The sequence below is a fragment of the Balaenoptera ricei genome, chromosome 20 (assembly GCF_028023285.1).
Source record: "Balaenoptera ricei isolate mBalRic1 chromosome 20, mBalRic1.hap2, whole genome shotgun sequence".
Lineage (NCBI taxonomy): Eukaryota > Metazoa > Chordata > Mammalia > Artiodactyla > Balaenopteridae > Balaenoptera > Balaenoptera ricei.
In genome coordinates, this window is record NC_082658.1 from 12,405,224 (window position 1) to 12,426,045 (window position 20,822).

The 20,822-nt window shown below is 48.6% G+C and overlaps 1 protein-coding gene and 1 non-coding gene across 2 annotated transcripts; both read right to left on the reverse strand.

The window, feature by feature from the left end:
• Window positions 1-6,457: 6,457 nt before the first annotated feature.
• Window positions 6,458-6,530, reverse strand: TRNAG-GCC (transfer RNA glycine (anticodon GCC)). The gene has a single exon. It is a non-coding gene; the product is annotated as a tRNA-Gly (tRNA).
• A 10,408-nt stretch (window positions 6,531-16,938) lies between these two features.
• On the reverse strand, window positions 16,939-20,768 carry ALYREF (Aly/REF export factor). Its single transcript, XM_059908061.1, has 6 exons — window positions 20,488-20,768; window positions 19,897-20,028; window positions 18,271-18,418; window positions 17,634-17,697; window positions 17,361-17,538; window positions 16,939-17,267 (listed from the first exon to the last, which is right to left on the reverse strand). Exons 1-6 carry the CDS (start codon window positions 20,722-20,724, stop codon window positions 17,253-17,255), a joined length of 774 nt encoding a protein of 257 aa, XP_059764044.1. The 5' UTR covers window positions 20,725-20,768; the 3' UTR covers window positions 16,939-17,252.
• Window positions 20,769-20,822: the final 54 nt, after the last annotated feature.

Genomic DNA, 20,822 nt, shown 5'->3' on the forward strand with positions numbered 1-20,822 from the left:
CGGCTGCTCCTCTCTAGGAGCCGGGGTCAGCGGATGGCCGCCGTCCGGCCCGAGGCGGCCTTCGCGCCAGTCGCCGCTGTCTGGCCTCCCGGAAGTTACCGCCGGACGTTCATCCGCGGGTGTCGGCCTAGCGCTCCCTTCCAGGAGAGGGATCGGTGCGCCTGCCGAACCTTTTGCTTCTTCCAGACCAAGTCAGCATGTGGTCGCTCTGCCCGGAGCTCCTGGCCCAGACGCCACGGCCGACCCGGGTTCTTCAGCCGCGTGGCGAGGATCGGACACTTGCCCATGAGCTCAACCCGGGAGCATTTTGCAGCTCCAGGTGGGGCCCATGATTTGTGACCGATGTGGCGGGTCTGGCGGAGCCCGTGCTGCCAGTGCCCGCCGAGCACCCCGCTTCCTCCTCCTCCTCGCGGGGTCTGAGCCCCCAAATGCTCAACACCAGACTCATCACAAACACACCCCTAGATTGCGCGTAGGAGGGCCTTTTAGGCCATAGAACTTAATGCGAAATACTGACCTTGGTATCTTTTAGAAATGTCTTAACTTTTGAGGGGTGTTTGCGAGTTTTCTGTATCTAAGAGTCTCACTGTCCCCTTTATGTGTAGGAAGTTGAGTTGGCCAAAGACAGAGCATTCCAGTTTGGTATTTATTCGGTGTGTGCTTCCAAGGCTTCCTGCCACTGAAAACCGCGATGCTAGAGCCAGCCGTCCTGCTGCACTGCTGAATCGCTGGTTGAGCAAAAGTTTGCTTTCCCATAACCCAAGTGCTTTTTGAAAAATACCGAACTTGTTATGTTAGTCACCTATTGCTGGGTAAAAACGTACCCTGGAATTTAGCAGCTTAAAACGACCAGCATTTACTATCTGCGGGGTGATTCCGTCTCCAGTCTTGTGAGGTTGTGGTCAACTGTGAGCCTGGGACCTGGTCTCAAGGATCTGCAGCGGGCTGTTGGCTGGAGGATTTAGTTCCCCGCTGCCCACAGCTTCTGGCCTCTCTATAAGGCAGTTGGCGTCCCCCAAGTGAGGCCTCAGAAACAGAAACAGAGGGACTTCCCTGGTGGTCCAGTGGGCAAGATTGCACTCCCAATGCAGGGGGCCAGGGTTCAATCCCTGGTTGGGGAACTAGATCCTGCATGCCACAACTAAGAGTACGCATGCAGCAACGAAGATCCTGCGTGCAGCAAGAGAACGCAAGCCAGGGAAACAGCAAGTGCCAAAAACAAAGCTGCAGTGTCTCTCACAGCCTAGTGTCAGAAGTGCCATCGCTTCTGCTCTCTTCTGCTGGTCACACAGACCTTCCCCAGTACAGCACCAGAGGAGAGCACAGGAACATGAGGACAAGGAGGCGGCCCACCACATGGACCAAGGTAGAAAGAATGGGATTATGAAGCCCAGTGGACCTATCACCAGCTTCAACAGGTACCCACCAGCTCGTGTCCAATCCTGTGTGCCCTCATTTCCTTAACACATGCGGCAAGTTTGAAGCAAACGTCAAATGTCATAAATATTTCAGCATGTATTTATTTCTAAGGAAAAGGATCCAGACTTCCCTGGTGGCACAGTGGTTAAGAATCTGCCTGCCAATGCAGGGAACACGGGTTCGATCCCTGATCCGGGAAGATCCCACATGCTGCAGAGCAACTAAGCCCGTGTGCCACAACTACTGAGCCTGTGCTCCTAGAGCCCATGCTCTGCAACAAGAGAAGCCTACGACGCGGTGAGAAGTCCACACACCGCGACGAAGAGTAGCCCCTGCTCGCGGCAACTAGAGAAAGCTCACGCGCAGCAACGAAGACCCAACGCAGCCAAAATAAATAAATAAATAAATAAATAAATTTTAAAAAATTAAAAAAAGAAAAGGATCCTGTGGGAGTAAATAATAGCAGTACAGTCATCCCACAAACAACTCCAGGACTTCCCTGGAGGTCCAGTGGTTAAGACTTCGCACTTCCACTGCATGGGACATGGGTTCGATCCCTGGTCGGGGAAATAAGATCCCATATTTCTACATGCCGCGTGGCGCAGCCTAAAAACAAACCACTCCAAACGCAGTGGCCTGGAGCAGCGGTTTATGGTTCTCTCCTATTCTGTGGGCTGAGGGCTGGGCTTTCGTGCAGCTGTAATCAGCTCGGTCGTGCTGCAGCCACAAAGACTGGCCATGAAGACTGGCCGTCAAGATGGCCCCATTTCAACAGCCTGGGCTGTTGGCCCGAGGACCGCCCACACAACTCCCATGGGATTTTGGCCGCTGGACTCCAAGAGCAAATGTTCCAAGAGGCCTGTCTACTGTGAAGGAAGGGCACGACCTAGCAGTAAGGGCAGGTGAGAATCAGGAATGGAGATGTAGGGAACAGTAGCCAACGTTCAATTCACAAATCACTCAGTTTATTACACACAGTTACAAAGTAGGGAAAATGGGGTAATGAACCACTCCAAGGAGAAGTCTGAGAAGGAGGCATCTCAGCACGAGCACATCTCTGGTCTGGCCACAGGTCTTGAGACAAGTGTGAGTGGGAAGTTGCCTTCTGCTCTGACAGGGCCTCTGGCAACGTTCAAAAAGCTGGAACAGCTCTCAACAACGTGGAGTCGGGTCCTTCAGGGAAGAGTCTTCAAGTCACTGGGCTTAGTGGTCTCTTCTTAAGGAGCAACAGTTACCCGCCCCCTGGGGGAGGGGTCTTCACTCTGTCAGTTATTCCTTCTCTTCCAGTGACATACATCATCCATCAAACTTCTTATCTAAAGTAACACTCTTAGTTTATCACTTAAGATACTCGCAGTGCTACAACAGACATTTCAAAACAACTAACATGGACGTTCACGTTGGCCAGTGTGACTCCATTTTGAACTACATAACTTTTCTTAACATAGCTCAAATCCTACAAGTTTCACACAAGATGAATAGGAATCATAACAGAAAAGAAATCACATCATAACAGAGTTAGATTCCACCTCTCAACGGGAATAGAAGCAAAGGATGTGTGACCCTCTTGTGTAAAACACACTCTCTGCCTCCCAGGACCCCCAGAAGTCTCATCCCATCATGGCTTCTGGTCAAGACTCTGGTGAGGGTGAGGCTGGGGGGTGTGGCTTCTCTTAATCTGAAAATTGGGGCTGAAGACCCAGAAGACCTGCTTTGTGGCACCAGACGAAAAGATTGTCTCACTCCCTGACCTTCAGAATCTGTGACCATAGTAAAATGTGTTTGTTTCACACCACGTTTTGGAGTAATTTAAGGAGTAGTAGGTACCTGGAATACCAACCAAGAAAATATAATAAATTCTTAAATATCAAGATCTAACCAATATTTTCCTTGATTGTACTGAGTTCTTTTACTTTTTGTTAGAGCTTCATACATTGCATTAGTTGTGTTAGGGTCTTCTTTAATAGGATCATCCTCTCTGCTCTGTGCAGTGTCCTGTTGAAGGACCAGGATCACTGGTCCTTAGAGTCTCCCACAACTGGGATTGGCTGGCAACACCATACCCAGTGCTGACATTGTGTCCCTGCCCTTCATCCTTTCCATAGGTGCAGGTTGGACCTGCAGGAGCTGGACCCCTTGGAATGTGACATGTTTCTGCACCATCACAAGGGAGGAATGACGCTGTTTTGAACCTTTTATCAAATTAGCAAAGAACCTAAGAGATGTGACAAGCATGGCCACACCCGGAACGCCCAGCGGGGCTGGGGAGGGCTATGAAAGTACACCTTGAACCTTAACAGTGTTCTGAGGAAAGAACCATGGCTGTGTGCTAAGGTTTAGTTGCAAGAACATTTATTTCGGCACTTTTACAATATCAAACGTTTTCATAACAGGGATCTGAAAAGCAGAGCAGATCATTGAGCAGCCCCAGAACATCTACACTGTAGTAAATATTAATATATATTAATTTAAAAACCCTGTAATTAAAACTTTTTACATTATTCAAATAAAAATATTTAATGACATAGAAAGGCAGCTTTACTGAGGTATAATTTACAATATCCACCCATTGAAAGTTTACAATTCAAGAATTTTTTAGTAAATTTGTAGAGGTGCATAATCCTCACGCCAAGAAAGTTTCCCTTGAGCTATTTGTAGTTGATGCCCACTCTAGCCCCCCTTCCCCCCCCAGACCCTGGCAACCACTGTCCTGCTTTGTGCATCTGTAAATTTGTCTTTCTTGGACATTTCTTGTAAGTGGAATCACACAATATGTAGTTTCTGGTGTCTTGTGATTTCACCTAATGTTTTGCAGTCCATCTACAGCGTAGAATGCACATTTTGTCCTGTTTATTGTGTAAGTATAGCATATTCTGTTTGTATTCACTTGTCAGTTGATGCACTTTTGGTTTCCTTTTTGTCTGTTGTGAACATTTGCTGTCTTTGCATGAACGTTTGTTCATTTGTCTTGGGTAGATTGCCAAGTGTGAAATTCCCCATGTTTTCCAAGGTGGGGATGTACCTTTTCACATTTCAGCAATGTGAAAAGGTTTCAGTTGGGCACACCCTGCCAACATTTGGCACTGTCTTTTTTTTTTGGCTACGTTGAGTCTTCATTGCTGCACGCGGGCTTTCTCTATTTGCGGTGAGCGGCGGCTACTCTTCGTTGCGGCAGGTGGGCTTTTCATTGCGGTGGCTTCTCTTGTTGCGGAGCACGGGCTCTAGGCGTGCAGACTTCAGTAGTTGTGGCACGTGGGCTCAGTAGTTGTGGCTCACGGGCTCTAGAGCATAGGCTCAGTAGTTGTGGTGCATGGGCTTAGTTGCTCCGCGGCATGTGGGATCTTCCCGGACCAGGGCTCGAACCTGTGTCCCCTGCATTGGCAGGCGGATTCTTAGCCACTGCGCCACCAGGGAAGTCCCTGTCTTTTTGATTAAAGCTGTCCTAGTGGATGTGACATGGTGTCTCTTTGTGGCTTTGATTTGCATTTCCCTGTTGAAGAGTCTTCTTTGGTAAAACATCTATTCAAGTTTTTTTTTTTTTTTAATTTTTATTATTTATTAATTTATTTAAATATTTATGGCTGTGTTGAGTCTTCGTTTCTGTGTGAGGGCTTTCTCTAGTTGCAGCAAGTGGGGGCCACTCTTCATCGCGGTGCGCGGCCCTCTCATTATCGCGGCCTCTCTTGTTGCGGAGCACAGGCTGCAGAAGCGCAGGCTCAGTAATTGTGGCTCACGGGCCCAGTTGCTCCGCGGCATGTGGGATCTTCCCAGACCAGGGCTCGAACCCGTGTCCCCTGCATTGGCAGGCAGATTCCCAACCACTGCGCCACCAGGGAAGCCTGTATTCAAGTTTTTTGTCCATTTTTAAGTTTGGTTGTTCTATTCAGTTGTAAGACTATTGATGGATCCTGGATGGTAGTCCTTTGTCAGATATATTTTCTGTGACTTTGTTTTTCTTAATGATGTCTTTTGAAGGGCAAAACCTTTTAAGTGAATTCTAACATCAATTTTTTTTTCATGGCTCATGCTTTTGATGTTGTGTCTAAGAACTCTTTGCCTAAGCCAAAGTTGTAAAGATTTTCTCCTATATTTTCTTCTGTTATGTGTATAATTTCAGCTTCCATTTAGGTCTGCACTCCATTTTGAGTTAATTTTTGTGTATAACACGAGTCAAGAATTGAGAAGACTAATAATTTTCCCCATTGAACTGTCTTTGCACTTTTGTTGAAACTTTATTCACCATAAACTTAAGGGTTTATTTATAGACTCAGTTCTGTTCCTTAATCTATATGCCACAACCTCTTGATTGCTGTAGCTTTGTAGTAAGTTTTGAAATTTGGTAGTGTAGATTCTCCAACTTTATTATTCTTTTCAGGATTGTTTTGGCTATTCTAGGTCCTTTGAATTTCCATATAAATCTTAAAAATCTGTTCTCAATTTCTACAAAAGCGCCTATTGATAGGGATTACATTGACTCTATAGAGCAGTCTGGGGAGAACTGCCATTTTAACAATATTGAATGTTCCAACCCAAAGCATGAAATTTCTACGCATGTATCTATTTATTTAAAAAAAATTTTTGACCATGCCTTGCGGCATGCAGGATCTTAGTTCCCTGACCAGGGATTGAACCTGTGCCCCCTGCAGCGGAAGCAGGGAGTCTTAACCATTGGACCACCAGGGAAGTCCTTTAATTTTTTAATTGAAGTATAGTTGATTTACAATGTGTTTATTTCTGCTGTACAACACAGTGACTCAGTTATACACATATATACATTCTTTTTTATACACTTTTCTATTATGGTTTATCCCAGGATATTGAATATACTTCCCTGTGCTATGCAGTAGGACCTTGTTTATCCATTCTGTAACAGTTAACCCCAAACTTCCAGTCTGTCCCTCCCCCACCCCCACACATCTATTTAATCTTTAGTTTCTCTCAGCAGTATTTCATAGTTTTCAGTGTGCAGGTCTGGCACTTCTATTGTTAAATTTGTTCCTTTTTTTTTGGCTACGTGGAGTGGCATGTGGGATCTTAGTTCCCTGACCAGGGATCGAACCCATGCCTCCTGCATTGGCAGTGCAGAGTCTTAACCACTGGACCACCAGGGAAGTCCCAATTTTATTCTTTTTTGTATTGACATAAATAGAATTTTAATTTCATTTTTGAATTGTTGGTTGATTTTTGTGTATTGATGTTATATCCTTATATTCTGCAACCTTACTAAGCTCATTTACTAGTTTTTTTAAAAATTAATTTATTTATTTATGGCTGCGTTGGGTCTTCGTTGCTGCACGCGGGCTTCTCATTGCAGTGGCTTCTTATGTTGCAGAGCATGGGCTCTAGGCACGCGGGCTTCAGTAGCTGTGGCTTGAAGGCTCTAGAGCTCAGGCTCAGTAGTTTTTGTTTTTTTTTAAATTTCTATTTATTTATTTATGGCTGTGTTGGATCCCCGTTTCTGCGCGAGGGCTTTCTCTAGTTGTGGCAAGCGGGGGCCACTCTTCATCGCGGTGCGCGGGCCTCTCACTATCGCAGCCTCTCTTGTTGCGGAGCACAGGCTCCAGACGCACAGGCTCAGTAATTGTGGCTCACGGGCCTAGTTGCTCCGCGGCATGTGGGATCTTCCCAGACCAGGGCTCAAACCTGTGTCTCTTACATTGGCAGGCGGATTCTTAACCACTGCGCCACCAGGGAAGCCCTCATTTACTAGTTCTTAAAGTTTGTGTAATTCCTTAAGATTTTGTACTTGTAGGATCATGTCATCTCTATGAAAATCCCTGGATTTACCCTTTCCAAGAAAAGCTTGTGTTAATCTTTTAAAAGAACATATCTTTGCCAATTTAATGTCCTAAAATGATGGCATCATATAGTTTTTTTTCTTTTTTGGCTGCCTTTGGGTCTTCATTGCTGTGTGCAGGCTTTCTCTAGTTGCGGCGAGCGGGGGCTACTCTTCGTTGCAGTGCACGGGCTTCTTATTAAGGTGGCTTCTCTTGTTGCGGAGCAAGGGCTCTAGGCGAGCGGGCTTCAGTAGTTGCAGCACGCAGGCTCAGTAGTTTGTGGCTCTCGGGTTCTAGAGTGCAGGCTCAGTAGTTGTGACACACAGGCTTCGTTGCTCCATGGCATGTGGGATCTTCCTGGACCAGGGCTCAAACCATGTCCCCTGCATTGGCAGGCGGATTCTTATTAAATAATTGAATGTTGGTGATTAACTCAATCTCCAGCCCCTCTCCCCTCCCCAGAGGTCAGGGGATAGTGAGTGGGTGGGGCTGGGAGTTCCAACCCAATAATCAAGTCTTGGTCTTTCTAGTGACCAGCATCCAGCCTGAAACTATCCGGGGGCCCACCAAGAGTCATTCATTAACATAAATTGAAAGGGCCTTGTTATGAATAACAAAAGACGATCCTATCATTCAGGAAATTCCAAGGGATTTAGGAGCTCTGTCCCAGGAACCAGGGACAAAGATCAATTTACGTATTTATTATACCACAGTCACTTTTGACTCCTTTTCTATGCTTGTGGCACTTAGGTGGGGAGGAAGCCAGGACACCTGTGGTGAGAACTTCCCGCGGGCACTTCTGGATTTGCTAGGTGAATCCTCTAGGTGTGGTGTAGTATGGTGTGGTCCTCTATTCCCCTTACATCTCAGGGGGGATGAGCCCCAGGTCAATTTCGGGAGGTGCTGTGGGCTTCCCAATGCTTCATCTCAGGGGACACTCTGCTGGTCCCACCTGCAGTGAGGTGCAGTAGGCTCCAGGAGCTGCCTGGCCCACCATCATCTATCACCACGGCAGCTGCTGAGGACTCTTCCCAACATGCATCATTTTATTAGGCATCACAAAATGGTGATTCTTCTAACATTTCTGCATTTCTTAGCTGGAATTCTTTTAAAAGAACCTCCAGTCATCAGCTATTTAATCCCTTCAAATTACAGTTTGTATAGAAAAAAACAGATTAAATGTTTGTTCCTTTGCTTTTTTTTTTTTTTTTTAATGCTATTCTTGTCTGCTTACATTCTTTTTATTTATGTATGTATGTATGTATGTATGGCTGTGTTGGGTCTTCGTTTCTGTGCGAGGGCTTTCTCTAGTTGTGGCAAGGGGGGCCACTCTTCATCGCGGTGCGCGGGCCTCTCACTATCGCGGCCTCTCGTTGCCGAGCACAGGCTCCAGACGCGCAGGCTCAGTAATTGTGGCTCACGGGCCGAGTTGCTCCGCGGCATGTGGGATCTTCCCAGACCAGGGCTCGAACCCGCGTCCCCTGCATTGGCAGGCAGATTCCCAACGACTGCGCCACCAGGGAAGCCCATGTTCCTTTGCTTTTATTTGCCAATTTTTAGCATGAATTAGTGCCCAAGTAATCTCCAAAGGTGAACATTAGATTTTTTTAAGTATCATCATCAACTCTTGGATGTTTATATATTTGACAAGGACCAAAAAAACAAAAAACAAAACAGAAAACAACCCAGAAAGAAATATTAACTCTATGAAATCATTAATGGTAACTTGAATGGCTTGTTTATGATGGCTTTGTACATTTAAAAAAACTGGAATGCTCACATTGATTTTTATATACAGATATTAATTTACAATTAACGTTCTAAAACATTTTATAATTTGTTTCTACAACCCACATAGATAACATAAAAATTAACTCTGGCCTAGCTTAGACAAGCTGATGTATTTAAAACTAATGAGAATTGGGCTTCCCTGGCGGTGCAGTGGTTAAGAATCCACCTGTCAGTGCAGGGGACATGGGTTCGAGTCCTGGTCCCGGAAGATCCCACATGCCGCGAGCAACTAAGCCCATGCGTCACAACTACTGAGCCTGCGCTCTAGAGCCCGAGAGCCACAACTACTGAGTCTGTGTGCCACAGCTACTGAAGCCTGCACGCCTAGAGCCCATGCTCCACAACAAGAGAAGCCACGGCAAAGAGAAGCCCGCGCACGGCAACAAAGAGTAGCCCCCGCTTGCCGCAACTAGAGAAAGCCCGCGAGCAGCAACAAAGACCCAGTGCAGCCAAAAATAAATAAAATAAATAAATTTAAAAATAATATTAAATTAAAAAAATAAAACTAATGAGATTATCTCCTGGTACTTTGATGGTTTATTTTTATATTAAAATCTTTAATGATGTATATTATTTACTGCTATTTTCCCCTAAATGGTCAGTTGATCCCAGGGTGACTCATTAATAATAACAGCTAATTAATGTAAGCCATATAAACATTTATGAAAATTATACAATCATATGTAATTCCATAACAAGTAATATATGTAAATTACCAAAAAAAAAAAAAAAATCAACCAGGGTATGTGAGGAAGCCACAATGGAATGCAAAGTGTAACACAAGAAACTAACTATAGTACAAATTACACAAATTACTCTGAAGGGGGTGGAAGAGAAGGACTCACATAAGCAACTTTGGAAACCAGTACTTTCACTGGATACTCTTCTATGCGTTGAGCTCAGCTCACAGAAGAACCCAATTCTGTATCCTAGTTAGTAAATGCTTCTCACAGGGGTATATGTTAGAGTTCTAAAATCAGGTTAGGCGGACACTTAAAGGATTGATATCATATAAGCAAATATCATGTTGATAATGAGAGCCAGGTTTCTCACTGTCAGGGAAAGAATTTACGAATAAGGGGAGGTGAGAAGGAATCCTATGGAATTGGGTTGGAATCAGAGATATCAGTATGAACTCATGGTTTTTAAAAATGCATATATACAGCTAAATAGATACAGAAATGAATATAGATGTGTATGCATGAATTAGTATATATAGTTCCTAGCTCTGTCCTGAGAGGGCTCAGAAGCAACAACAGCTCAGTAGCAATGAGCATACCCAATATCCAGATCTTGGTTGCTAAATACCAGTCTCCATGAAAGGAGCCAGGGACTAGGTGAGCCTGGAGCCTCTCCTGGGGCCAGAAAGTCAGGAAGTGCTTTAAAAAGGACATGGCAGGGCTTCCCTGGTGGCGCAGTGGTTGAGAATCTGCCTGCCAATGCAGGGGACACGGGTTCGAGCCCTGGTCTGGGAAGATCCCACATGCCGTGGAGCAACTAGGCCCGTGAGCCACAACTACTGAGCCTGCGCATCTGGAGCCTGTGCTCCGCAGCAAGAGAGGCCGTGACAGTGAGAGGCCCGCACATCGCGATGAAGAGTGGCCCCCGCTTGCCGCAACTAGAGAAAGCACTCGCACAGAAACGAAGACCCACCACAGCCAAAAATAAATAATAAATAAATAATAAATAAATTTTTAAAAAAAAGGACATGGTGGTCTTGCCTGGCAGTGCAGCGGTTAAGACTCTGCACTCCCACTGCAAAGGGGTACGGGTTTGATCCCTGGTTGGGGAACTAAGATCCCACATGCTGCATATAATGCAGCCCCCCCCCCAAAAAAAAGGACATGACATGTCAAAAGGGCACAGGAGGAATCCTAACAGTCTGAGCAACAGAGTTAACAGTTACCAGATTATGACTCGTAGAATCAAATAAATATCCACAAGTCCATACTGATATATATAAGCGAATAAATGGTGAAGGGACTGCTCTTTCTTAGAAAAGAATTCCAATTAATGTTGAAAGAATGGGGGAAATGTAAAAAACTCACCATTAAACACCATAATAATAATTATTGCATCATAGGATGCTAAAATCAGCAGGCAAAATGGGGTGAGAAACAAGTATTCATTTAGTCTCAAAGTTCTCCTCCAATAAATTTATAGATTATAAAGGGGAGAAGGATAACACTACAGTCCAGAAACCTGGCAGCTCCTCCTGAACCACACAAGCAAGGTCACAGCATGGGTAATGAGACAGATAGACCACCATGCTGTACCCCATGGGAAACCCTTTCAGTGGTATTCCTGCCTGGAATACATAACCCTGGACTAATCATAACGAAGCAAAACAATCCCCAATGAGACTGATCTTCAAAAAGTGTCAAGGTCACAAAAGACACGAAAAGGCTAAGTACTACCAGTTACAGACGACTACAGACATCTTTAGCTCAAGGCAGTGGCCCAGGCATTCCTCTTCCATGTGAACCAGGGAAAGCATTTACAACACAAGCTATTAGGTCAGCTGGCTAAACTTGAATAAGGTCTGCGGTTCAGATAACGGTATTGTTATCAAGTGTTAAGGTCTGATTACGTAAGATGATGTCCTTGTTTTTAAAGACATACACGTGGAAGGATTTAGGGGTATAGTGGCATCACGCTGTAACTTACTCTCCATCAGTTCAGAAAAAACAGAGAATGAAAAGGAACAGGGGGGGCTTCCCTGGTGGCGCAGTGGTTGAGATTCTGCCTGCCAATGCAGGGGACACGGGTTCGAGCCCTGGTCTGGGAAGATCCCACATGCCGTGGAGCAACTAGGCCTGTGAGCCACTAGGCCTACTGAGCCTGCGCGTCTGGAGCCTGTGCTCCGCAACAAGAGAGGCCGTGATACTGAGAGGCCCGCGCACCGCGATGAAGAGTGGCTCCCACTTGCCGCAACTAGAGAAAGCCCTCGCACAGAAACGAAGACCCAACACAGCAAAAATGAATAAATAAATAAAGAAACTTGGTGAAAAATGCCACCCCAACATTATTAAAAAAAAAAAAAAAATCATACACACACAAAAAAAGGAACGGGGTTCCATCTGGGGGTCTGGGTGAGGATCCAGGAATTCTCTGTATGATTCTCACTTCTTTTCTATAAAGCTGAATATCAAAATTACAAAATGACACTTAAGAACATGCACAGTTAAATGGAGAAATAAGCTGACTTGAATAGAAATTAGGGAAGATGCTAGCTATGTCAATTTCAAGATCACATCATTTCTGATTGAGCATTTCTACAAAATCTAAAGAATACAGGTAATATAAAGAGATCTTTGTATTCATCTTTGTAAAATTGGAGTACAGGCACTCATGATGTTCAACTAAATCAACCTTTTACGATTTTATTTTGTTGAATGTGATGAATGTTGGTGATAATAACAGGACATTCAATTCCATTTAGGCTATGAGTGTTTGCAAGGAAAGGCCTCCAAATTGTCCAGGGAGGAATGTGTTATCCATGATAACTATTATTCAATCCAGACATTTAACAAAGAAAGATTATAGGACTTCCCTGGTGGCGCAGTGGTGAAGAACCCAACTGCCAATGCAGGGGACACGGGTTCGATCCCTGGTCCGGGAAGATCCCACATGCCATGGAGCAACTAAGCCCGTGCGCCACAACTACTGAGCCTGTGCTCTAGAGTGCACGAGCCACAACGACTGAGCCCGCCCGCTGCAACTACTGAAGCCCGCGCGCCTAGAGCCCGTGCTCCGCAACAAGAGAAGCCACCGCAATGAGAAGCCCACGCACCGCCATGAAGAGTAGCCCCCGCTCACCACAACTAGAGAAAGCCCGCGCACAGCAACGAAAACCCAACACAGCCAAAAATAAAAAAAAAATTAAAAAAAAAAAAGATTATAACTAACTGCAAAGCAAAACCACAATGAGATCCCACTTCACACCCTATAGATGGCTAAAATAAAAAAAATAGACGGCAACTATTGGCAAGGAAGTGGGGAAATTGGAGCCCTTATCACTGCTGTCTGGAATGGAAGATGGTGCAGCTGCTGTGCAAAGATCCACGACTCCTCAAAAAGTTAAACTTAGTTGCTTTATGACCCAGCAATTCTACTCCACAGGAACTGAAAACTACCTCCACATAAAAATGTGTACATAGATGCTCACAGCAGCATTATTTCAATAGGTAAAAAGTAGATACAACCCAAATATCTATCAACTGATGAACAGATAAAACAAAATGTGAAATAACCACCACAGGATATTTGGCAAGAAAAAGGACTGGATACTATCACAGGCTATAACAAGGATGAACCCCAAAGACGTTATGCTGAGTAAAAAAGCCAGACACTGAGGTCACATATTGTATAAATCCATTTGTATGAAATGTCCAGAACAGGCAAATCCAGAGACAGAAAGTGGACAAATGGAGGCCAAGGGAGGGGAACTGAGGCATGACAGCTAATGGGTTTCTTTTTGGGGTAATGAGAATATTCTGGAATTTGAATGTGGTGGTGGATTGGTGACTCTGTGAATGTAGTAAAATTACTGTAAATGGGTTAATTCTATGGTATGTCAATTACATGTTAATAAAGCTCTCATTAAAAAAAAAAAAATCCTGCAGTAACAAGGGTCTCCTCTGGACAATCCTGGGAAGGTGATTGTTTACATCATTACCCTTTTGTACTGACTGAATGTGTTATTTTTTCAGTTAAAAAACTAGTGCTCTTAAGAGTACTTCACATTCCATACACATTGAAACAAAAACACAAAAGCCCACTCCATCATCTCTGCGTTTTCAGTCATTGTCTATGGATGTCACCCACGTCAGTCTCCAAATGCTAGGCCCTGGCGGCCCCTCCCCAGGCCAGGCTGCACCTCTGGTAGATGCCCCCACAGGGCTACTTCCTTCAAAGCCTAGCACAGAAGCCAGTAGTGAGGCCCCACAACCTCTGCCACCTCCACCCAGCCACGCTTAGGCTCTGGTTTGTCCTGGCGTTCTCACCCCAGGACCTTTGCACTTGCTCTTCTTGCTGCCAGCAAGGCTCCCCTCCAAATATCCAGGTGCTCACACCTCCACCTCATCAGCAAAGTCCTCTCCCTACTCCTTACCACCCTCTGCTGTTTTCCTACACAGCCTTGTCACCACCTGACATCCTGTATTTCACTTTTCCCACCTTTCCCCCATTGGAATGTACGTTCCAGCAGAACAGAAATGCTCTATGTTCTGCTTCACTTATTTCTATTGTAGTTGTTAGACTATTATAATTTCTCGTTGTTTCCTGTATTAGAGCCTCAGCTCCCTGCATTCAAGAACAAACCCTTGTTTAGAGAACTGTTGCTGAGCACAGACGCAGCAACGTTCCTCTTCCGGTATTTCAAACCATGTCTGAGTGTGACAACTGTTCAACGACTCTGGCACCTTGACTCCTGCTGGGTTTCACATCACCTGCCAAGGGACAGGGCTGTTCCTCCTTATCCACGTTGCTCTGTAAACCACGTGTATCTTTGCTCAATCAAGCAAACGTCAGGAACACACCCAGGAGCTGAGTGGCTCCTCTCCACCTGAGCGTCCCATCAGAGCCCAGAAGCCCCAGTGCCTGTGGGCGTGCCACCCTACCTGGCGCTGGCTTTCTTCTCAACACCTTTGAAAATCCTGAAGACTAACTGACCAGCCAAGCGAGGCATGTTGCCACTCCTGGACCAATCACTGAGCTTTCCACTCAGACCACATGGTGGGAGGCGGGCTGGGGCGCATCCCAGTGGGGGCCTGACCCAGCAAGAGGGGCAGCCCCATCCACCCGGTCTGCGAGACTGCAATCCACCGTCTGAGCAAAGAACGTGAAGGAGAAAACGTGCAAGAGCACCAAGTCTATTTCATCCTTTCACTCATTCGACCAGTATTTTGGGGGATGAAGTGCTGGCCATCGCAGGGGACACCCAGCACTGCCCTCAGGTGACCAGAAGCCTGATTTGCCTTGGAGCACAGAAGCTGCCCCTGCACACTCACCAGTCCCTTCTTTCCAAGAGTATCCCTGCGTGAACAGCAAAGCACATGGTCCTCCAGCCCTTGAAGTAATGCGAGGTTTCCCATTTCACAAATAAGATGAGGATTAAAGTGATGGGGAGGCTTCTCTCAGCTCCCTGCCAAAACACAGGCTTTTTTGACTCAGTCGCCTCCCCACCACAGGCCTCCAGCAACCATGACGTCACCCCCTCCCTACTCCTGTCACCTCCAGCTAGTGTCCCCAAGCCAACTTCCAGGTCAGAGACATCCAGCTCAAAGCAACCCTCGTTTGGGTCCACATCTGGATGCCTACCCACATCCGGTGTTTCTGCCCCCCTGGACCCACCACTGAGCACGGCCCCTGTCCTTGGCCTGCTTTCTTCCAGGAACTTTCCCTTCACTAACGACATCCTCCTCCCATGCAGCACCCCTTGGCCACTCCTCACGATGCCCCACAAGCCCCCAAATCCTGGCCATCACTAGCTCCAAACACCTGAGCCAACAGCCCACGGCTCCCCATCCCAGGGGCCACTAGTCCCACCATTTACAGCCTCTGGCCTGGGCCCAGCGCACCCCTCAATCAGGTGCTCTTCAGCTTCCAGGCGGAGCAGAGCAAGATGTCCTACCTCCTCTCCCAACATCCAGAAGGCAGTCTCCGTGCCTGGAACGTGCCTGCTTAGCCCAAGGCCACCTCCTCAGGGATGCTGCCCGGCTCTGCCCAGATGGTCCAACCTCTACCACACCCACCCCTCACGACCACGGCACCTAAAGCCGGGCCCTGGATGATCCCTTCGCGTTAGACTGGGCTCCTCTGAGGGCAGGGATGAGTCACCTCACCCATCTTTCCATTCAGTGCCTGACATGGCTCAGGCAGCTCAAGTGGCAGCCGCTGGCTCTGCAGTGATAGTTCGGTAACTGACAGTTAAAGGGCCACCCCTTAATCACACACCTTCCTCGTGACTCACTCCAGCCCCATCCCGAACATGGAAGCCTGGAAGCCTCCTGAGCTGCAGGCCATGGCAGCTGCCTCCGGAAGAGCCAATGGCTGCCACAAGGCTGGGGTGACTCTGAGCTCCATTCTGCAGGCCCCCACCCACCCCTCCCCCCAGTCTCTATTCTCAAAAAGCTGTCACCATATTCTAACCAACCCAGCATCAGGTGATAAAGGTTCCCCCTCCCACCCCACCCTGGAATGTACCTGTGAACCACAGAACCAGGACCCTGTGAGTAGCTCACAGGCATGCCCTCAGGAGAGGGGGCACAAAGGGGTGTCCATGCCCTGCATCCCACAGGGATCTCGGCGCCTCCTAAACCACAGAAACTGCATGGCAGGTCACTGGCGTTCGAGCGTGTGACGTCACTGTCCAGCTCTATTCTGTCCCAGGAGTGGTCCAGATGGGCACCTGTGTCTGCCAGCCCCTCCAGTTCTCTGCAGATCAAATTATATTCTTCCGCAGCTCCCACTAGCTACATCATCAAGTACGTAACTAAGGAAACACCCTAACACAGTGCTCCTTCCTTGATGACACAAAAGACAAGAAACACGAGGGGATTATGTTGCAAAGTCAGAACTGCTAAATCACATTTCTGAGAACCGGAGCATCAGAAGGAAAGGACAGCTCAACCCAGAGGCCATCTGAAATCTGGCAGAAACACAGGGCACCCCGCCCCTCACCTGGCAGTGCAGGCAGTGCACAGGCAGCGGACCACTGCTCCAAATCCTCCCACCTACTGGGGCTGGGGGTGGAGAGAAAGGAGTTCGGATCTGCGGGAACAGAGATGGGAGAGCGGCAGCCACCATCCTCCTGCAGGCCAAGTGCCATGTGCCTGGCAGGCCTGCCCCATTTCCTCCTCAGATCCTGTGTCCCTCCTGCCCGCCAGACCACACCAGAGTTCTGGCCCAGGTGAGGACTCCAAGAGTGAGATGAATTAAACAGTTCCAGTTCTACACACATTTCTATTTTATTATGGCAAAGGTGAAAACACCACCTTCTCCACAACAGCAACCAGTAAAATTTATCCCAAAAATAACTCAGTACAAAACAGGTCTGTTTCAGAATTAAAAAAAAAAAGAAAAAAAAAAAAAAAAAAAGAAAAAAAAAAAAAGGAAACCTTTACATGAATTTTAAATCCTATTTTAAAACATAAAAGAAACAAATCCATCATTGGCCACACAGCCCCAGTCTGTCACGCCTCCCACCAGGGAGCACGGACGAGACTTCCGGGTCCTGGTCCATGCACGGATTTGCCGGTCTGTTTAACTGGTGTCCATCTGAAACAGAGAAAGAGAGGTTCTCACTCAAAATGAGGTCCTTCTCCAGTTGGTCTTTGACCGGCCCCCACCCAGTCTTCCTCTGGGACTTACTCTTGCATTATAAGCATCCAGCTGGGCGTCCAATTCCTCTGCAGAAAGCTGCTGCTTTGAACTCCTGCCGGTTCCTCTGCCTCTGCCCCGGCTGCCTCCACGGGTGCCTCTCCGGGTGCCACCGCCACCACCAAAACCTCCCGAACCACGGTTTCTAGTCATCCCGCCTCTGTTTACGCTAGCAAAAAAAGGGAACTTGCTCACGTGCCTGGAAAGGCCTGCGGGGTGAGTGGATACCCACAGGCCAGCCCCGCCCAGAGGCCCCAAACTCACCTCTGTGCAGGTCTCCGCTGTGTGTCAATCTGTGAGGTGACAAGCTGAATGTTCATGGGGCGGCCTGTGGCAGAGAACACAAGAGGGCCAGCTCCTGTTAGAGGGCTCTGAGGCCTGCTGGCGGCACACAACCTGGCCTCCACGCAAGCACTAGAAAGGGGCGCTGTGCACCTCAATGCTCCCAACAAGAGCAACAGCCTGGAGATGCTGGTGGGAGAACGAAATGTTGCCAACGACAGCCCCACCAGCGCCTCCTTGCTCCTTCTCCACCCAGTGTAGGTGGGTGTCTGTCAGGTGTCCGGGGTGCTCACAAGCGGAAAAGTACCTTTGTCTTTACGACTACAGCCCCATACTCAGAGGTGTACTATGGTGGTTCTGAGAAAGCTTCACAGAAGTGAATCTTCCGGAAGGAGCTGAAGGAGGGGAGGGATGTAGCTTGCTGGATGGGGGTTCACAAGAAGTTGGTCCAGATGTACGGGGCAGCATGAGAAGTGGCAGAATGGAAGAGAGAGACAAAGGGGCGAATACAAAGTGTCCTCAGGTAGAGGGGGTCCTACTCCTGCAGGGCTGGGGCCAGCCCCAGGCTCCACAAACTGGCTACAGTGCTGTAGCCTTTCTCGGCCAATCCCAAACGCACCATCCAAAGGGACACCGTTGTACTGTTTCATAGCTTTTAGTGCATCTGCCTTCCGCTCAAAGTGCACATCAGCTGTTCCTAAACTGCGGCCGGATCGGTCGTAGTGCACAGCCGCCTTCTTCAGAGTTCCAAATTCAGCAAAGAGTTCCTGAGAGTCAGAAAGAGCAGTTGTCAGCAAAGCAGTTTTTCTTCTGGAGCCCCAGGGACACTCCCTGGAAGTATGAACTGCTTTGGGGTATTTCCCTGGGAGGCAGACATACATGTTGGGGGCAGGGCAGTGGTAGTGGGATCTGGGGTATGGGATGGGACAGGTGGGACAACAATTTCCAAGAGCAGCTGGGCCCGAGGGCTCCTGCCCACTTGGGGACCTGACATCTGTACCACGATGCAGGTAAAGGATCACAAAGCCCACCAGTGAAGGGCACAAAAATTAAGTCGCTATCTTCTTCAACAAAGGAAAATTTACAACACACCCAAGGACTGTGCCAAGAAGCAGCAAAGGTCAAGATCACAGAGCAAGGGGCTCTATCCACTTGTGGACCAGCTCCAAGGGCCCGCTGACTGGGAGCCCTGACCCAGCCCCTCCCCCAGGGCAGATTCTGGCTCACCTTTCCCTCTCCTCCTACTCAAGCCTGCCGCAAAGCCTGAAGTCAAGCGCTGCCATGGAAACTGCCCTGACCTCAGGCAGGCTGGGAGTTGGAGAGGGAACCCAGAGTGTGGGGCTACTCCGGCCGCAGGCACACAGCGGGAAGTGGAGTTCACCAAAAGCGGTTTCCAGTGGATGCCAGAAACCACCTTAAAAAAAGTGTTGAGACACTGTGAGTGCTCACCGGCCTTGCTCTGTCCTCCCACGGTAAAGTAAAGTGGCTGGGCTCTGGGAAATTGAACTCAGGAAGGCCCAGTACCCTGACCCAGCCATCTCCTGGACTGACCCCCGTCATTATAGAAAGCAAATTTAAATGTCTTTGGGGTTCAATCAAAGGGGGGAAAAAAAAAAAAAGAAAAAAAGAAAAAGAAAAGAAAAGAAAGAGGAAAAGGAGGCTTCAACCAAAGATGAGTTCGACAATCATGCCACTAACAAAACCCAGGGGGTGAAAACAAGTGAGAATAAGACAGGGAACAAAATTCCATATAAAACATAGGCCTTAAGGCAAATGGAGCCACAGTGACGCTGGCACCATCCTGCTTCTGTGCTTTGTCAGTTCTACAGAGAAAAAGCTTTCTCCTCGCAACAAACCGTTAAAACAGGCACAAAGTAAAGAAAGCAAATAACGTAGTTCTTTCAATAATACAGAAACGACACACATTCAACCAAGCTTCTGTTACAAAAGCTCAGGCAAAGGGCCTTCATCCACAGAACACGTCTTACTAATGAAGAGCAGTGGCTCCTCAGACTAAGCTGGGGGCCTGTCTTCCAACACAAACTGACCCACTGGTCAGACTTTCAACTCTAGCTTGACCTCTGCTTTGCATTCCTGGAGCCCCTTACAAGGGACAGTGGCTAGCCCTTGGGTGCCTGCGAGGGCTCACTGTCCTAAGGTGGGTGGGGATTCAGGACTACGTCCCAAACACCACAATCAATTCCGTGCGGGGTGACCTGCCCACCGAGAAGCTCAATTCCCTTACCTGAATATCAGCGTCAGACACTCCAAAATCCAGATTTGACACCAGCAGTTTCCCACCGGTTTCCACGCCGGCACCACCCCCAAAACCGCTATCGAAAAGGTCATGTTGCCATTTGTCAGGAAGTTGTTTCGGCTAAAGAAAAAGGAAACACAAGAACAGAAAGAGACCCGTGAGTCTCACTCCACAGCTGACCCTCTCCCTCACGACCATAGCAAGACCCTCCCCCATCACGGCAGGGAGAAAGGCGCGTAGAGGGACCCGCAGCCCCCGCTTCCCGCCCACGCCAGGCCGCAGCCGACCGCCGGGGCCACACGTCCCGCAACTTCTCGCTTCCCTCCACCTAACTTCCCGTCTCCCGGGCGGTCGCGCCAACGGCCCTTCGGCCCCCGGCGCCATGAGGCCGGGCGCCCAGCCAAGACAAAGGCCGCCGGGGTCTCCGCCTTGGAGCCCGGTCGGCGCGCGACCTCCCCGTCCGCTCGGCCGGCCGGCGCCCGCGCCCCCCAGCCCGGCTGGCCGACTGGTCGCCCGCCCCTGCGCCGCGCCGCCGGCCCGTTCCCCTGCCGCGGCCCGCCGCCCGGCCTCCGCACTCACCCTGCTGTAGGGCGCCGGCCGGTTTCTGCCGCCGCCGCCCGCCGCGCCGCGGGCGATGGCCGGCCGGTTCCGAATGGGTCCGCCGCCTCGGTTCACTCGAGCGGCGGCCTGCGCCCCGCCTCCGCGGCCGCCCTGGGAGCCGGCCCGGCCGCGGCCCCTGCCCCCGCCGCGGCCGCCTCGCTGGCTCCGGTTCAGTTTAATGATGTCGTCCAGAGACATATCCATTTTGTCGGCCATGGCGGGCGCGGAATCGGCCTCGGCTGGAGCCCGCGCGTCAGCACGTCGGCGCGTCACTTCCTGCGCCGCGCGGGGTTTTCCGGTGCCGCGTCCTCGGA